Genomic DNA, 17666 nt, shown 5'->3' with positions numbered 1-17666 from the left:
AGGGTTGATTGGATATTCTATAAAAGTTACAGGTTCCATAGGATGACTTCCCTAGCTCTCTACACTCTTCCTTTACAGGTTTCAACTGTGGCTTTTGCCAAAGCAATCATGAAACGATAACCCTTTTTACCCCAAATGCAGAGGTTCATGGAGGTAGATGTGCATGCACATTCTCAGAGGAAGCCTTTTTCCCTTGACTCATACAGTGATCCTAGGAGGGAAGGAAAAGGAAATGAAGGGAAGAGATGAATCTGTGATACGTATAGAGATACAGTGTTGTTCTAGTCATTTTTAGTCCTGTCTGACTCTCTGTGAGCCCATTTGGGGTTTTCTTGGCAAAGATACTGGAGTGGTTTTACAGATGAGAAACTAAGGCAAATAGGGTTAAGTAAAACAAAACAAAAAACAAAACAAAACAAAAAAAAAAGGATTAAGTGACTTACCCGGATCACACAGGCAGTAAATGTCTGAGGTAGATTTGAACTTAGGAAATAGGGATATATATTTGGCATTTGTACTCTGGCATCTTTTCAGAGGGCAGGGTGGTTCACCATTAGATGACCAATTAAAAGCTCATTTTTCCACCCAGTTTTAACCACCACAAACCCACTGACAGAAAAAATTGTTGAATCAGATTGTGCTCCTGAGTCAATAACCTAAGTCAATCTGGTTATAGCTCCAAACCCTAATGGGTGATACAGAACATGTCTGTCCAACCTCAAAACCTGCTTCTAGTCATGTATCTCAATGTGGAATCTATTTTCTCCTTTCTCCTGATCTCCAGAGCAGGGCTTCTTAAACTTTTTCTACCCTCAACTCCTTTCCATGGGAGAAATTTTTACACCACTACAGGTATATAGGTATATAAAAAGATAAACAAATCAAACATTTACTGCCAAATTTTTCGCAACCCCCACATCCAGTTATGTGACCTTATATGGACTCGAGACTCACAGTTTAAGAAGCTTTGCTCTAAAGAAGGGCCTCAAAACATCCGTTGGGAAAGCTAGTTTGGAAAGAGGACTGGGTTGGGAGTCAAAAACTTGGGTCCTAAAACCACTTCTGCCACTAAATAAGTGGGTGACCTTGTGCAAGTCTCTTTTCACCTTGGGGCTTCAGTTTCCTCCTTTGGAAAAGGGGATATTCGACTAAATCATTCATGTCAAATTCAAATGGAAACATGGGCTAATAATCCATATATATGGATCCATGCAGATTGCATAGTCACTTAGTTTCTTAAATGTAACATCTATATTTTATTGTATTTTTATTTATTGTTAAATTTTCTCAATTACATTTTTTTTTGCTGGGCAATGAGGGTTAAGTGACTTGCCCAGGGTCACACAGCTAGTAAATATCAAGTGTCTGAGGGCAGATTTGAATTCAGATCCTCCTGAATCCAGGGCTGGTGCTTTATCCACTGCACCACCTAGCTGCCCCCCAATTACATTTTAATATGGTTCAGGATGCACCCTGCATAGGGTTTGACTATGGACTGGAGGATCTCTATGGTCCCTTCCAACACTGGAATTCTACATTCTCAAGTCTTCTCTGGTTCTGACATTCTATGGTCATAAGTTCAAAGGATTTAGAACAAGAACGAACCTTTTGTTGTTGTTGAGTCTTTTCAGTCCAGTCTGACTCTTTGTGACCCCATTTGAGGTTTTCTTGGCAAAGATACTAGACTGGTTTGCCATTTCCTTCTCTAGATGAGAAAACTGAGGCAAAATTAAATGACTTGCCTAAGGTCACCCACAGCTAGCAAGGGTCTGAGGCCAGCTTTGAACTCAGAAGTTGAGTCTTCCTGATTCCCAGCCCAGCTCTAGCTGCCCACAAGAGACCTTACCAGAGATCTAATCTAGCCTCCTCATTCGATATATGATTTGATAATGAAACCCAGAGAGGGGAAAGGACATACTCAATCAAGGTCTCGATTTCAACAGGGCTAGAACTTTAACCTGGGTTCTCTAGCACATCGAATCCAATGTTTTTTTCCACTAAGGTCATAAGATCATGGGATCAGAGGTTCACAACTCTAAAGCTAAGAGGTACTTCAGAAACTATCTAGTTTAACTCCTTAATTTTACAGATAAGGAAACTGAGGTCTCATGAATCCAATGCCTCTATTTTTTAAATGATGAGACTGGGGTCCAAAAGAGGTAAAATAAACTTGTCCAAGGTACAAAGGTTGTACGTAGAAGAACCAGAATTTGAACCCGGGTCTTTTCTAAATCTAGTCCTCTTTCAGCTATACGACATGTTCTAGAGTCCCCTGAAGGTGTCCATGGTTCTGCAAAGAAATGAAAAGTTTGCCTCTTAGACACAGACCTTGAGTCATGCCAAAATCATCCTATAGCTTCCGTGTGCTCTTCAAAATAGGAGAGTATACCAAATTCAACCTTGAACTCAGTGGGAGTCTCTCTACATGAGTCCCAGGGTGTCTCTTAGAACTGGTCCCTACCCAATGCTTTCCTTCCTAATCCCAATGACCAAACCAACTCCCTGTGGCTGCCATGTTCACCTTTTCCAAGGAGGACGGAGAGTAGGTGGGTAGTGAGGGGCTTAGGAAGAAGGAAAACACTTTCTCCCAAAGTCAAGGGCAGGCAATCTCAGCCCACTCCCATTTCTGCCTGTCACTATCAGAGAGCTTTGACAACTCAATAGGTTCTTGGCCAGGAATGGTGAGTGTTCTGCATTGCTGGCTCCTCCATCACTCCTTTATCCCTTCCTCTCTCCTCTCACCTCTCTACCCCAAGGGTGGATTTGTTCATTCCCTCCCTTCCCTATCTGGGCAGTTGGCAGTGCTAGTGAATTTTTCCCATTTCTTTTCCTTTTCTTCTTTTTTTGTAACAAGAAAATGTCTTCCTGATGGCTCTGGACGTGGGTACATGCCTGGTCATTTTCAATACATTTTTATTTTTTAATGAGAGAGAAGAACCTGCCCAAACAACAAAAAGCCCACACAGAACATTTGCAGGATGAATTAAAAGCAATTAATGAAACAGCTCCAACAAAGGCATCACATCTAATCATCAGGTAGCTCCTTTGTGCTCAGATATGTCAGTGGGGGAAGGACCTCTCGGTGCTTTCTTTGCTTATTTCTTCTGAAATACAGGCTTGGGTTGTATACACCCACCCACACACACACACACACACACACACACACACACACACATACACAGAGGCCTGGTATACATTAAAGTTGAGAAGTTGGCTTCCATTTACCCCTTGCCTTGATGCCTGCCTCTCCTCCCTTCTCCGCCAACCTCAACTCCACCCCACCAAGGAATCAGACCTTGTCTTTTCTGCCTACAACCCTTCTCTCCCCACCAAATCCATCCTCCACTTAAAAGCTGCAGGGTCTTGGGCAAGTCACTTCTTCTATAAGCCTTGGTTTCAATATCTGTAAAATGGGGATAATTATTCCTGCCCTATCTACCTTACATGATGTTGTCGCTCAGAAGATGAGATGAGATTATAGAGGACAAAGCATTTTATTAAATGTTATGCATATAAGGGAATTATTAATATTGTTTCCCCTACCCCTTATTTGAATTAGTTACTTTCTCTACTGTCTGTTTCTGACTCTCTCTTACATACACACACACACAAACTCGCGTGTGCACACATACACAGACACAAGGATCCTTTTCTGGGTCTTTAGTGAGCATGCCTTAAGATCATAGCATCAGAGTTGGGTGAGATCTCAGAGATCAATGAGCTAGTTCCCTCATTTTACAGATGAGAAGGCTAACATTCAGGGAAGTCTTGCCCAAGGTTACAGACACAGAAAGTAGTTGAGCTGAGATGTAAATCCAGGTCCTGATTCCAGATTCCAGGGCTCTTCCTGTTATACCTCCAACCTTATCAGCTTATAATGAGCCTCAGCTTCCATTTCCAATACCAACTTTCTGGTCCATATGGCCCCACCTCCATGCCTTTCTCCCCTTGGGGTAGGTAGCACTTTCCAAAATGGAAATATGAAACTTGGTGGGTCCTCATGACCAAAATCAATTGCAGAACTACCAGTGCAAGATACATGGAAAAATACCCTGAATTTTGGTTTAAGAGGTATAGAATTGCCTACTAGCATGGGGGAAATAAGTCAGTCAACAAACATTTCTTAAGCTGTAATTGTTCCAGACACCATGCTAAGCACTTTGGATACAAAGAAAGGCAAAGCACAATCCCTGACTCTAAGGAGCTCACATTCTAAAGAGGGGAAGATAATGTGCAAACAACAACATAAACACAAGATGTGTCATATCCAACTCTTTGTTACACCTTTTGGAGTTTTCATGGCAAAGGTACTGGTATGGTTTGCCACTGCAGCTTATTTTACAGGTGAGGAAACTGAGGCAAACTGGGTTGACTTGCCCAGGGTCACACAGCTAGTATGTCTATCATACAAGACATATACAGTATAAATGGTAGGTAATCTCAGAATGGAGTCATTGGAGGGGTGGGGGAGTTTGGAAAAGACCCTGAAAGGCCTATTGCAGAAGGTGAGATGTGAGTTGGCTTGAATGAAGCCACAGAAGATAAAAAGCAAGGGTAAGGATTTTATATTTGATCCTGGAGGTAACAGGGAACCTTGTGAGTTTAATGAGTAACATATTCATTATGTTTAGGTGGGTACTTTAAGAAACTTGCATTGACAACTAAGTGGGGTATGAATTAGAGTAAGAAGAGACTCGAGGTAGGGAGATCAACCAGCAGGCTACTATAATATCCCAGGGGTGAGATAATGAAGCCCCTTACCTGAGTGGCAGCTGTATGATTAGAAAGGGATACACATGACAAATGCAGTGAAGGTCAACACAAGACTTGGCAACAGATTGGGTAAGTAGTTGAGTGTAAATGAGGAGTCAAGGATGACCAACCTGGGTGGATGCTGATGCCTAGAACTGTAATATGGAAGTTGAGGAGAGTGGAAAATATGGAAAGAAACACAATGAGTTCTGTTTTGGGCAAGCTAAATTTTACATGTCTACAGGTCATCATTTCCAGATTTCTAATAGACCTTCATTGACGCAAGAATGGAAAAAAGGAAAGAGTTTAGGGCTGGATGAATAGATCTGAGAATCATCTACATAGAAATGATCCCAATCCATGGAAGCTGATGAGCTCACTACTCTATATATCATGGAGGGAGAAGAGAAGATGGTTCAGGACAGAGACCTGAGGAAGAACCACGGTGAGTGCTCATGACCTAGAGGAAGATCCAGCAAAGGAGAGTGAGGAGTGGTCACAGGTGATAGAAGCAGGAGAGAGCACAATTGTGAGAAGTTAAGAGATTGAGAGTGGATGAAGGAGAAGAGAGTGATTGACAATGCCAAAGGCTGCAAAAAAATTATGGAAAATCCAGATTGAGAAAAAGCCATTAATGGGATTTGGAAATTAAACAATCACTGGTCATTCTGTAAAGAAGTTTCAGTTGAAGGATGAGGTGGGAAGCCAGACTGCAGAGGGTGTAGAAGAGTAAGAAAAATGGAGGTATCTGATGGTTGACAGCTTTCTCCAAGTGTAGGCACAAAAGGAAGAAATGTAGGGTGAGAACTAGTTAAGTATGACTTGAGGATAAAGTAAGTAGCATGGGAAAGACGAATCAAGAATCAATCTAGGGGCAGCTAGGTGGCGCAGTGGATAGAGCACCGGCCCTGGAGTCAGGAGGACCTGAGTTCAAATGCGGCCTCAGACACTTAACACTTGCTAGCTGTGTGACCCTGGGCAAGTCACTTAACCCCAATTGCCTCACTTAAAAAAAAAAAAAAAAGAATCAATCAGTGGGACTAGGACCTGGAATCATAAGGTTTGTGGTTCACAACAAAAGAGGGCTTTAATTGAACAAAGAGAAAGGACAAGGAGGGGGCAGATGAAACTCAGAGAAAAGGGGGGAGGAAGCATGAAAGAAGGGAAGATTCAGGATGTAATGTGAGACTTTTTGGGGTTGACAAGAAGCCAGAATACAAAAGTGATGAACACTTTTAGTCTTCCCTCCCTTGAATAACAACTCCTCTGGTCTCATCTCTCCCAAGCCCATGCTAGGGAAGCTGAAAGAATGGGCATATTTCATAAAAGGAAGGCCCAACCCCCAACAGCGATGCATCCAGGAGGACTGAGTCCTTCCTGCTCCTCTACTCCCCCTTCAAAGAACAATAACCCAGAGGGAGTAGAACATGGAGTAGGAGTTTAATAAATGTGGAGGACAGAAGTCTGGGCTGAAACTTAAAGGGGGTTGTATTATACATTCATTCATGTTTTCTTCCATTCAATGAATATTTACTGAATGAAGACCAAATGGAGAACTATAAAAGTCTTCAGCATGGTAGGAAATCTAATCCATTCGGTAAAGTGGAAAGGACTGGGAGACAGGAGAGGAGGTTTTCATTCTGGCTCTGCAACTAACTATTTGGGTAGCCTCAGGGAAGTTGAGTTTTCCTTTCCCCAGACAATTTATCCGTCTGTAAAATGAAGGGGGAGAGTGGGTGATTCTCTAAACTTTGAAATTAGACTATAGGTATAATTCTATATATTGAGGCAGCTAGATGGTACAATGGTTAGAACACTGGGCCCAGAAATCAAGAAGACCAGAGTGCCAATCTTACCTCAGACACTTATTAGCTGTGTGACCTTGAGCAAGTCACTTAACCACTCAGCCTTACTTTCCTCAGCTATAAAATGAGAATAATAATAAACCTTCCAGGGTTGTTGTGAGGATCAAATGAGATAATAATTGTAAAGCACTTAGCCCAGGGCCCCCTAAACATAGTAAGCACTTAATGTTTCCTTCCTTTCTTCTAGATCATCTTCTCTTCTCTGCTAAAGAAGTAGACAAAGTACCCTTCAAAGCCCCAAGGCAGAGGCCCAGCTGAACAAGTCCCAAGGCTTGGGGTGTGACCAGTCCCCTCTCAGAGGAAGCAAGGTCCTTTGAAAAAGCTGCCCTGAGCAACAGAAGCTTGGAAACTGCGGGCCTAGCAGCTGTACTGGAGTTAATGCCCTTTCCCCAGGGAACAGGGCCAGAGATCCTCCAGCCCAGGGTCCCCCAGGTGACTACAGCCTGCTCCCCTTCTTTCTGCCCCCCTACTTCCCAAGAGAGAAGGCTCTCCTCCCTCACCCATCCCTGAGGGACCCGCTAGAGCCAATGATTCTTTTCTCCCCTCCCTAAGTTCATCCCTGTGCTCCCCAGGGAACAGAGACAAAGCAAACTCTCTCATTCAGGAACCAGAAATGATTTTTTTTCTGTTTTGTTTTTGTTGAAGTACAAAGATCTACATTCTCTCCCAGAGCCCAAGTGAACACAAGCTTGCTGTAAACAGCAATAGCAGGAGGGGTTCCACAATACTGGGCCAGTCAGCTGCTGGGGAAGCCCTGGATATTGTCTGTTTGCTCAGACTTAATTCACCTGGCCTGCTCAGCCTTCCAGGCCAGAGAAAACCCTGTCAGACAATGCCTCTGCCTGAAATACACACAAATGACCATCTATTAGCCTTCAGGCAGGTAATTCGGTGCAACAGGAGTTTGGTGAACAGTATGTTTTATTTAATTAGGATGAACAGAAGAGATAAACCTCACAGCAGGTCTAGTAATGACAACATGCAAAAAAATCATTCACGTCCAGGTAACAAAAGGGCAAGTTTCAATTACATTGAAAGCCGGGGAAAAAGTTGACTTAGCACCTCCAAGGAGGAAAAAGAACATAAAAAAATTTAAATGCACAGCCTGTGATTCACAATTAGAATCTGGGAGGAAGCTGCACCTGATCGGGCCGGAACATGAGGCATTTGCTGTGGTTTTCACTGGGGCTGTTGTCTGTTTCCCCTTCCCCATAACAGCAAAGCCACACTGTGTAGTCACTCCTGCTTGGAATCAATCTGGATTGCAAAAGCAATGAAGGAGCATCACCCATCCTGGAAAGCTGGTGAACATACCTAATTAGTGCATTTCAGCAGCAAAAAGAGAGTCATTTCTAACATCTCCTGTGAAAGCTCACATACAACCCACACAGAGAGTTGCAGAGATCGGGAGTTTGAAGGAGAAAGAGAGGGAAGGACCCAGTTCAGGTACCATCAATTGACCATTACAGACTTTAAAAAGATGCAGAGTGGGCTGAGCCCTTTCTTGCCTTCATAAGCAAATGAACTTCTATAGTTACTCCCAACAGTCCAGAAACTCGAAAGAATGATTGCCCATTACTCTAAAGGCTTCAGGCTCCTGGAAACACACCCGAGGAACTCTCACTCTCCCCAACACCAGAAATCTTTTTTCACCCTGGCAAAAACCAGTCCCAGTTTGACTCTACCCTGGTCCCCATGCTTTAAAACAGTCACGTTCAGCCAAGGGGCACCTTCCTCAGGAAAACCTGAATTCAAATCCTGCCCCTAACATTTCTAGCTGTGTGATCCTGAACAAGTTAATTAACCCTCTCTGAACTGATGACCTCATCTGTAAAATGAGAGAGATGGACTAGATGGACAGCCTCCAAGGTCACTTCCAGCTCTAAATCTATGATTCTATGAACCTTGTGAGGGTAAGGACATTCCTCCATGAAGTGTCTCTAACAAAAGGTCTTTCTTTGCACTTAGGCAATAATAAATATTTGGGAAGTGAATGAATAAACGAAGGAAGGAAGAAAAGGATTTTGTATAAGCAAAGAGATTTTTATTTCATTTCCTCACCTACCCATTTCCCCACTCCACCTATTCCTAGTCTTTCCTATGTTTTTTATCACTTTGAGTAAGGAAATTCTTCTTTTATCATCCTTTAATAACCCAAATTTGAGAGTTTTAGCTGTATCAGTCCCAAAGCCTCAGTTATCTATCTACAAATGGGAAATTGGTGTTCAATTAGCAAGCACATACATCTACAAAGCACCACTTTAGATCCCAATCCAGGAGATGACATGAACATCTGCTTTCACTTCAAGACATTAATTTTCAATTATTGGAGAAAAACAAAATTAGTCCTGACAAATTGCTGGTGAATATGGGATCTTGTCAAGTGGTTCATAATAATAAGTTAGGGAGCCAACAATTAACATCCCCAAATAAAGTTTCCTGATGGACCCTTGTCATTTGAAGCAAAATGGAGGGGACATTCTGGGATCTGCCCTGTAATTCCACAGGAGGTCTACTGGACAAAACAATAATAAGGCTTCTCAGCTAGCCAACATGGTCAGGTGACCGTCTCTCCCAACAGTTAGGATTGATGTATTCCACAATTAAGGAACTTAGAGTCTAACCTTCAGGATGAATGGGGAAACTGGGACTAAAAACGCTTTTAACGTGGCCTGTTTGTATAGTTACTTTTTTTCTCTACTTTGCTAATAGTTCATATTATAGAACACCTGACCATTAACAAAACACTTTGCAATTTGTCCCACCCTTTCACATGCTGCAGTGGCTTCCAACTGGTCTACAATGAAATTTGTGCACTGAGTCAGTCCCTACCAAGAATTAATTTCCATCAGCGAACCGATTCAGTAATGCAGACAGATGCTCCTCCAAGAACCTAAATGGGAAATTCCACTTAGAAATGCCAAAAGGAAACACCAATAGACTTCATGAATCTCTCTAAACGTTTTCGTAACCTCTGCTCTAAACCTACTGTTCAAAATGGACAACTTCTGCATGGCTATGTCCCGGCCCACACTTTTGATACCACCTGGGGGTCCCTTGTTTCCAAAACATTTTCAGTCACTAATCTCAAGGAATCCAAATGACAAGAACAGCACACAAGATAAGAGAATATCAACAGTGTAATCTCATTTGACGGCTTTCTGTGTATCTTGGCTGCCCTAGTCACTGTATCAATAAGTAGGAACTGAAATTTGAATGAGCAGAATTAACTGATAATGACGATGTAATCTTTGTATTGGAAAAGTCAAAATTGAACCAAGTGAATACATTAGTGCTGGGAGGTGGGATGGGGGGCGGTGGTGGAGGGGAGGGCATATGTTTTTCTCTTTTTTTTTTTTAAGAAAGAAAATTATATCTTTAAGACAAGAATGAAAGACATTGTTACTTCCAAAGTCAACTCTGTAACTGAGCTCCGACATTGTATAATTGACTTTGCAAGCAGAACAACAGCAATATAACAAAGAAAATGTCAGTGTTTTCACAGTGCTAATCTATAGCACTAGGAGGGCCTCCTGCTGTCAGGCAGAGCTGACAATACAATAGCTTTCAAAGGGATATTACCATCATGCTTTTATTCTTGACATCAATCAAGACAAAGAGAATCCTTTTCAGAAGACATTAAAAATCAAACCTTTGGTAGAGAAGATAGGTAAAACAGCCTTCTTTTAAAGGAGACCATTCAGGGCAATCAGCTAATTTGAGGGCCTAGAAAGGGGTAGAGTGTTTTTATTTACTGAGCCTATAACCCCAAAGTGACTACAGGCTGCTTGCCACAAAACAGGCAGGTAAGGAGCTAAATCAAAAGTTTCTAGCAGCCTTTCTCCACCCCACCCCTAAGAAAGCAAAGCAGGAAAGGATGACCACCTGGGCTGGGACTTCAAGGAAAATAACTAAGCCAGACTGAATTAGTGCATTTTTGTGCAAAACAGTTTGATTACTGACTCGCATGTTTATGCACAAAATACCATTGCAATCTGACAGCAATTTGCAGAATTGTCAAATTCACCAACCAAAGTACATCTGCTATTTTCAGTCGTGTGCCAACAGGAATAGAGCTCCCACAAACTGCACTGAAGTAGTTGTTCAATGAAAATTGCCTAGAACCTCAGTCCCCTGGTTCTGTTCCTTCATCCGAACCTTTGTATCGGCCTGAAATGTTTTTAGGAAAAATTATATTTGTTATGCAAGCATCAGGTCCCATTAGGGCAAAGCACCCCATAAACCACGGTTTTCCAATCTTAACCTTTATCAAACAAAAGAGCTATAAACTGTCCCCTAGCTAAATATGACAGCAGAAAGCATATCTTCCTAGATTCCCTTTTGACTTATTCGATGAAAGACTGCTAAAAGGCATACTACAGAAATGGACGGCAGTGCTTCTTGTGTAGATGGTCCAGGATCAGGAAAAGTTAATGTTTATACATGTTAATTTGTGGTCCATTACTCTTTCCTCTTTTAAACCACTGAGGATGTACCAGCAGATATCATCTGCCCGCCAAAGGACAGAAGGAAGATAGCTGGGGCCACCACCCAAATTCCAAATGCTCTAGTCAGGGTTTATGGGGACATTTAGTCAAGGTGTTCAAGTGTTCACCAATCTACACCTGGGATGGGAGAAATGGAGAGATAAAGAGGACCAAACTCTAGATCCTAATCAGAAGAGTCCATCAAAACTCAGAGACCAAGGGGGATCTCTGAATGGAGACCCTGGGCAGATTTAAGGCTGCCTTAAACAAATAAATGAGGACAGTCCCTTCAAAACAGAGGTGGTTACTATGTCAATATTTACTACAGTAAAGGAAGTTTTTACATTGTAGACAATGGGCATGGTACACTATTCTTTAGACAGTGTTTAAATAACAGGTACTAAGAAATTCCCTACAAAGAAGGGTAAAGAAAGAGGAGAAGAGAGGACATTATCAATGACTCTGAAAATAATCTCCCCCTGAAACAGCTTCCTTCAAAAGAGCAGGCAGGCAGAATGTTCCAAGTATCCACCTTACTGCTGGTTTGCTTTAGTTTACACTTTCAAATGAACAGTTAAAAGAAATCGATTTATCTAATTGTGAGGCTATTAAATCCTACATCAGGGGGAGGATTCAACAGCTACCTCCTTAAAAACAACTGGCTACCAATATGGCATTTATTGCACATTTTTGTTCAAATTAACCAGATCCCTTGGACCTAAAAACCCCCATTGAGAGCCAAGCAAGCTTGGACTTAAAAGACCTTCACTCCGATTTAGTGATTTCCCTTCTCCATCCTCCTCCTCCTCTTTTTTTTTAATAGTGGAACATACCGCAACATCTCTGTGAATTAAAGGAATTGTCAGTACTGGGTGGTTCTGTGGAATTACTTTATTACTGTAATGTCACCGGCATTTTGCACCTCTCATTATTAATACACAGTGCACCTTATGCTTCTCCGTTTGGAAGGATTCCACTGCCAGGGGCACATAGTTATCTTATTTTCCTGCTTATTAAGTTTTTGCTAGGAAACAGGTGTAAGAATCTAAATAGCAATTACTAGACATAAAAGATGTTCTAGTGAATGAAACAAGTCATGTTTCCCTGTGATTGAATCAAGAGGCAGGAAAAAAGTCCTGAATATAATACAGTCTGAGCCTTCCAGACCAGACTACAAATGTTACAGAATTTATAAAGGGTTCCCGCCCCCCACAAGATCATGTACATTTAGCCAAACAAATCCTGACAATTTACACTTGTATTGGTCTCCGTTGAATCAGAAAACCTGTAAGCTCAGAATGCCTCTATTTATTACATCTCAATTATTTCCATGGAAACATGTGCTGTGACAATCTACGCTGTGCCCAACTCCCTCGACCTCCATCCAAATTTATAAAAATGGACTTTTTCGAAGCTAAAGGTTGAGAGGAAAGAAAGGCCCAGTCAGAGGATGGAGGACAGATATGAATAGGGGTGCTGGCTGTGAACATAGTATGTCCAATAATTAATAGTTGGAAATTCAATTAACAGTGAATTTATGCTAAAAGTGAAAATATATGCAGTAGTACAAATTATTCAAAACTTTTAAACCCAGGTTGAAAAAAATGTATTAATTTTCTCTCCAAATTAATAGGCTGTTGTGGGATTGGAGGCAGGCATCAAGGCGACAGATCATCTTAATGTTGAGTGGCAGAGATAACTGCCAGGATAATCATTACTGAGCCACCTGATATAATCAGTAGAAATAACATCAGTGAAGAGTGATGACTACAGTACAGAGAATGAGGCCAAAATTATCAAAGTAACAAACAGGGCGAGCGCAGTGAAAACAGCCACAGTAAGAAGGAATAAAAAGAGGGGAAGCTGGAAAATAGCTCAGTAAATGGCATTCTTCTGAAATTCAAGGGTGGCTTTTGAAAACTGATGCTGCTATCCCCCTCTAAACTATTGCCTGGGTGTACAGGGTATGAGCTGTGTTTCCCAATTGATAGACAAACACTGTGACACTCAGTGACACCTCCAGAAAGAGGAGGGGGGGGTTCTGGGGTTCTGTTTTGGTGTCGCAAGTCACCATCTGAGGCCTGTTTGATTTTCAAAGCTGCAATTCCTGTGCTTTCAAATAACACTTTCAGAAGATCCATTAGAAATAGTTATATTTCTGTCTTCCCTTCCTCCTATGGGCTCTCACATTTCAGAGATCAATTACAGCAAAGGACTTTCAGAGCAGGTTGAGCCGTGCTCTCTAAGTCCACAATGCCTCACTGTTAACCCTGACACACAGCAGTGAAGGAAAAAAATACACTGTTATTCCTTAAGAAGCACCTTCAAGCATCTTTAAAGGTGAGGACCTGGCTGTTTTAAACACTTAGTGTGGAGCTGTCCACACTTAGTCAAACACTTTTTAATATTGTTTCCTGGGGGGCTGGGGGGGGGTTGATTCTTGGAGATGAAATGAATGCTCACAGAAACTCTTATCTACATCAAATTAGTACCTTCCCTTAATATTAATTCCCTCCTAGATAAATGACCACACCTCCACCTATTCACCCCAGAAGCAAACTAAATAAAAGACTAAATAGTGAAAGACAAGGTCCAAGAGGGCCTTTGTTAAATGAAAAGAGAAACAGGTTATATATAGCGCTGAAGTCTGTGATACAACAACAGAAACAAATCATGTGGTGCATTATTTACTGTAGTTTTGAGAAAGCACCTTACTACTAGTAGAGATTTTAACCTGTCTTTCAGTCAGCAATTAACTTTCATTTTCCAGCTTGAAAGTCATCCTCCCAAGATAGCAAATAAGCTCTCCTCTGCTTCTCTTGTTCTCTCTTTCTCATAAGGCATTTGAAGCTTGAGTTCATGAAAAACCGATGATAAATTCTTACAGAATCTTCCAGAGGAGTCAAGTAAGCTGGTTTAGCAAACTAGGATGTTCCCACATCTCTGCATAATTGGGAATTGAATTTATTCTTGGTTTGAACCTATTACCTTCCACAGAAAAGATTGCTCCGCTGTTGTTGTTGTTTTAAATCAGGAGCTTAGCAATTTCCTTTCTGAATTATCTCCTCCTGATGAATTTAACATAGAATTAACTGCCCAGTTCCAAAAGAACACAAAGGCATTTCTGGCCAGTGGTTCACATCCTACATTTTTGCATGGTTGCCTGAAGAGGTTCTTGAAGGTTATGAGTTAGTTATAAGTATAAGAGAGAGGTAAAGTTAAACCTTACTTCAAGTTACAGAATTGGTCCATTCAGGAAGGATTTAAACGTGGACCTTTCACTCGATCCCTTCTCCCCGCCCCCAGCCCCCCATTTAACCTATTAAATCTACAAACTCCTGAAATTTCACAAAGGGAGTCGACTTATGCAATAGCTCTCCTTTCAAGTTGCAATTCTAACAAAGTTACCTAGAATAAAGACCAATTTCACTCTAAAAGGGGCGAAAACTTAGGTCCATTTACTTTGGAGTTCCATCATTAACTTCTTTCTAGCTGTTCTTGGCTACATCTTTTTAATGGTGTTCCTTTTGGAAGGACAGTGATTCCCTACCCCACCCCCAAAAGCCCATTCAATTCTCAGATGCCCCTTTGCTCCGGTATTTAAATTCAAGACATCGAAGACCCAGAGAAGGAAGGAGGGAGGAGATGGGGAGGTGGGGGGAGAAAAAGGGTGTCCCATCTGAGTTCTGCTCAGCACACCAGGAAATTAACTTTTTGGAAGAACCTGGGCTCTGGCACCTACCTCTAATGAAAGGGTCATAAAAATTAATTTTTAATCAGAGAGGAAGGGAGCCAAAGATCCCTCTTTCCCAACCCTAACCTATACATATCATAATCCCTAAGGGCCACCCTCCCTTCCCCTCCCCCATCGCCTCCATCCTAATTCTAGAGCGCAGCGGGAGAAGGATGAGGAGCACCCAATAGTCAGGGCTGGGGGGAGGGGACAGAAAACCACAAAGGCCAGGCTTGATGCCCTGGGGCTGAATGCGAAGGCTCCATCCAGGAGCGGAGAGGGGGAAGGGAGGGAGGCAAAGATTCAGCACTTCCCCACCCCCACTGCCCAAACCCCCTCTTCCTTTAGTCTAAGGGAAGTTATTCACCCGACAGCAATGAAGCACGGGGTTATAAGGAGGGAATTATAGATATAGATATAACATAGATCTTATATATCTATATGCACATACACATTTGTATTGGACTCACACCTACATAAAAATGTACATATGTGTATGTATATATACCTCCACATATCTATATAACACTCAGTGTGTCCCAAGAGGGCAAGGGGGACAGGAAGCCCATAAATACGCTGGGGAGGTAGGCCGGCCAGGCAGAGCCAGGAGTTGGCGTGTCTGGCCTGGGCCTGGGGCTGAAGGGAGGGGGAGTCGCGGGAAGGGAGTTCGGCGCCCTGGAGCCCGGCGCGCCACGGGGAGCCTGGAGGCGGGGGGGCGGTCGGGATGGAGAGCTAGGAGAGTGAGGAACTCTTCCAGTCCCTCTTGGGGCACTAGGAGCCCCAAGTCTTAGAGGCTGCCCGCTCCCCCGCCCCCTGCTGAGCTCTCAGTGGGGCTGGAGAGGACAGGGACACACCAGACAATAACCCACAGAGCCGGAGGCGCGTTAGCTCTAGCGGCCTCAGTGGAGGGGGGTTGGTGGGGTGGCAGGAAGTGAGGGGGCCGGGCTGGGGGGAATAGGGGGGCCCGCGGTAGGGGGCCTGGAGAGGCGGAGGAAGCTGGGGAACCCTACAGGCAGGAGGTGCAATGATGAGGAGAACTGAACTGGGCAAGGGACCTGGAGAGGGGGCGGAGAGAAGGGCGCGAGGTGATCCATTGCGGGGGGGGGGGGGGGTGTTAGGCTGCAATACTGTCCCCACGTCTCCAGAAACAACAGCGGCAGCCGCCTCCTGCTTTCCTCACTCGTTCCCCACACCCCTCGGATCAGGGAGGAGGGGAAAGCAAAGGGAGGCCCGGGGGGCCGGCGCTGGGGCGACAGCCGCAGCTGCCTCCTTCCCTCCTTCTCCTCCTCCTCCTCCTCTTCTTCCTCGGCAGCGGCGGTGATTCGCAATCCCCGCCAAACCCGGGCCGTACCCCTTGATTGGTCACGCGGGCCGACTGGCGGGGGCCCGGGGACCCAGACGAGGGGAGAGGGGAGAGAGGAGAGATGAGACTCCCCCACTCTCCCATACAAACACACTTACAACACCCCGAGTGTGGAAGCAGCTGGCCGGGGAGCCGGGCGCAATGCCTCCCCACAGACTAGCAGCCCCTTCTCCCCCGGCCCGGGAGAGGGGGGGATTGGAAAAAGGGAGGGTGTCCGTTCTGAGCTCCCCTCCTCCTCCTCTTCTTTCTCCTCCTCCTCCTCCTCCCCCCTCCTCCTCTTCCTCCTCCTCCACCTCCGCCTTCTCTCTCGCTCGCTCTCTCTCGGTCCGCCCGTCCCTCCCTCTCCCTTCCTGCCGGTTCCCTACTCACCTTTCACCGAGCGCGGTTTGGCTTGCTTGCGTCTCGACATGTCCGGGGCTTCGGGCGCTCCCTCTTGCTCAGCGGACTGCTCCCCCCTCCGCCCCCCGCTGGTTTTTCCCCCCCTTCTCCTCCTCCTCCTCCTCCTTCTTCTCGGAAACTTTTTTTTTGCAGCCGGGTCGGCGGCTGCGGTGAGCAGATCGATGGTTCGGGGCGGCCTCACTCGGAAAGATAACTATTGATGATAATGATGATGAGGATGATGATAATGATGATGGTTTGGGGAGGAAGGTGCTAAGGCCGAGGGGGGTGGCGCTGGGTTTTTGCCTGTTGCAATGCGGCAGCCGGGGGCTCGGCGGTCCCAGCGGCGCGGGGAGTCCAGAGGCCACTCGGCCGAGCCGCGTTATGCAAAAAAAAAAAAAAAAAAAAAGCCGCCCCCCTCCTCCTCCTCCTCTCCACCCCCCGCCGGCCCCCGGCCCCTGCGGCCCCCTCCCTCCCCCCACCCCACCAACCCCCACCCCCCACCCTCCTCCTCCTTCTCCTCCGCCCCTCGGGTTATTTTTGTGCAAAGTTTGCAGGCGTCCGGCTGCGCTGCCCGGTCCAGACTCTCACAATAACCCCATCTGTGGAGGGGAAGGGGGCTAGAGGTGAAGGTGGAGGGGGAGGACACAGAAGGGAGGGGTTCCTCAAGAGCAGTCTTTCAGTCTATCCCTCAAAAAAATCCCTAGAAATTTCACCTTCCCACCCCCCCCCAAAAAAAAAACCACAATAGATAACGCTAATGACAAAAAAAATTCTGATTTGGAGATGGGGCTGGATTATGGTGGCTTTGGGGTTTGCTCCCTCAACTCAGTCTCTCTCCTCTACTTGAGTGAGGAGGGGGGCGCAAAACCGCCCAGGAGTCGCTCAAAAAGCTGTGGCTCTTGGCCCCCCGGCCTCCACGCCCCCTTCCCAGTCTCAGTCTCTGGCTTGCTCTGGCTCTCTCAGTCTTGTCTCTGTCTCTGTATGTGTCTCTCTCCCTGCCCCCCCAGCCCTCCTTAGAGAGAGGAAAAAAAGCCCCGGAGCCCAGGGTGGGGGCGGGGTGGATAGGGGTGTGAGGGTGCTCACGC

At 44.7% G+C, this 17666-nt stretch overlaps 1 protein-coding gene across 1 annotated transcript in view; it reads right to left on the bottom strand.

Annotated features, from left to right (window-relative positions):
• Positions 1 to 16646, bottom strand: part of ZNF423 (zinc finger protein 423) — a 443545-nt gene extending 426899 nt beyond the window's left edge. The window contains exon 1 of the mRNA XM_043989726.1: positions 16570 to 16646. Within this exon, the coding sequence (XP_043845661.1) occupies positions 16570 to 16609 (40 nt within the window). The 5' untranslated portion in view covers positions 16610 to 16646. The remainder of the gene's footprint in view (positions 1 to 16569) is intronic.
• Positions 16647 to 17666: the final 1020 nt, after the last annotated feature.

Source organism: Dromiciops gliroides, chromosome 2, assembly GCF_019393635.1.
Source record: "Dromiciops gliroides isolate mDroGli1 chromosome 2, mDroGli1.pri, whole genome shotgun sequence".
NCBI lineage: Eukaryota > Metazoa > Chordata > Mammalia > Microbiotheria > Microbiotheriidae > Dromiciops > Dromiciops gliroides.
This window is presented reverse-complemented; position numbering and strand designations above follow the sequence as displayed.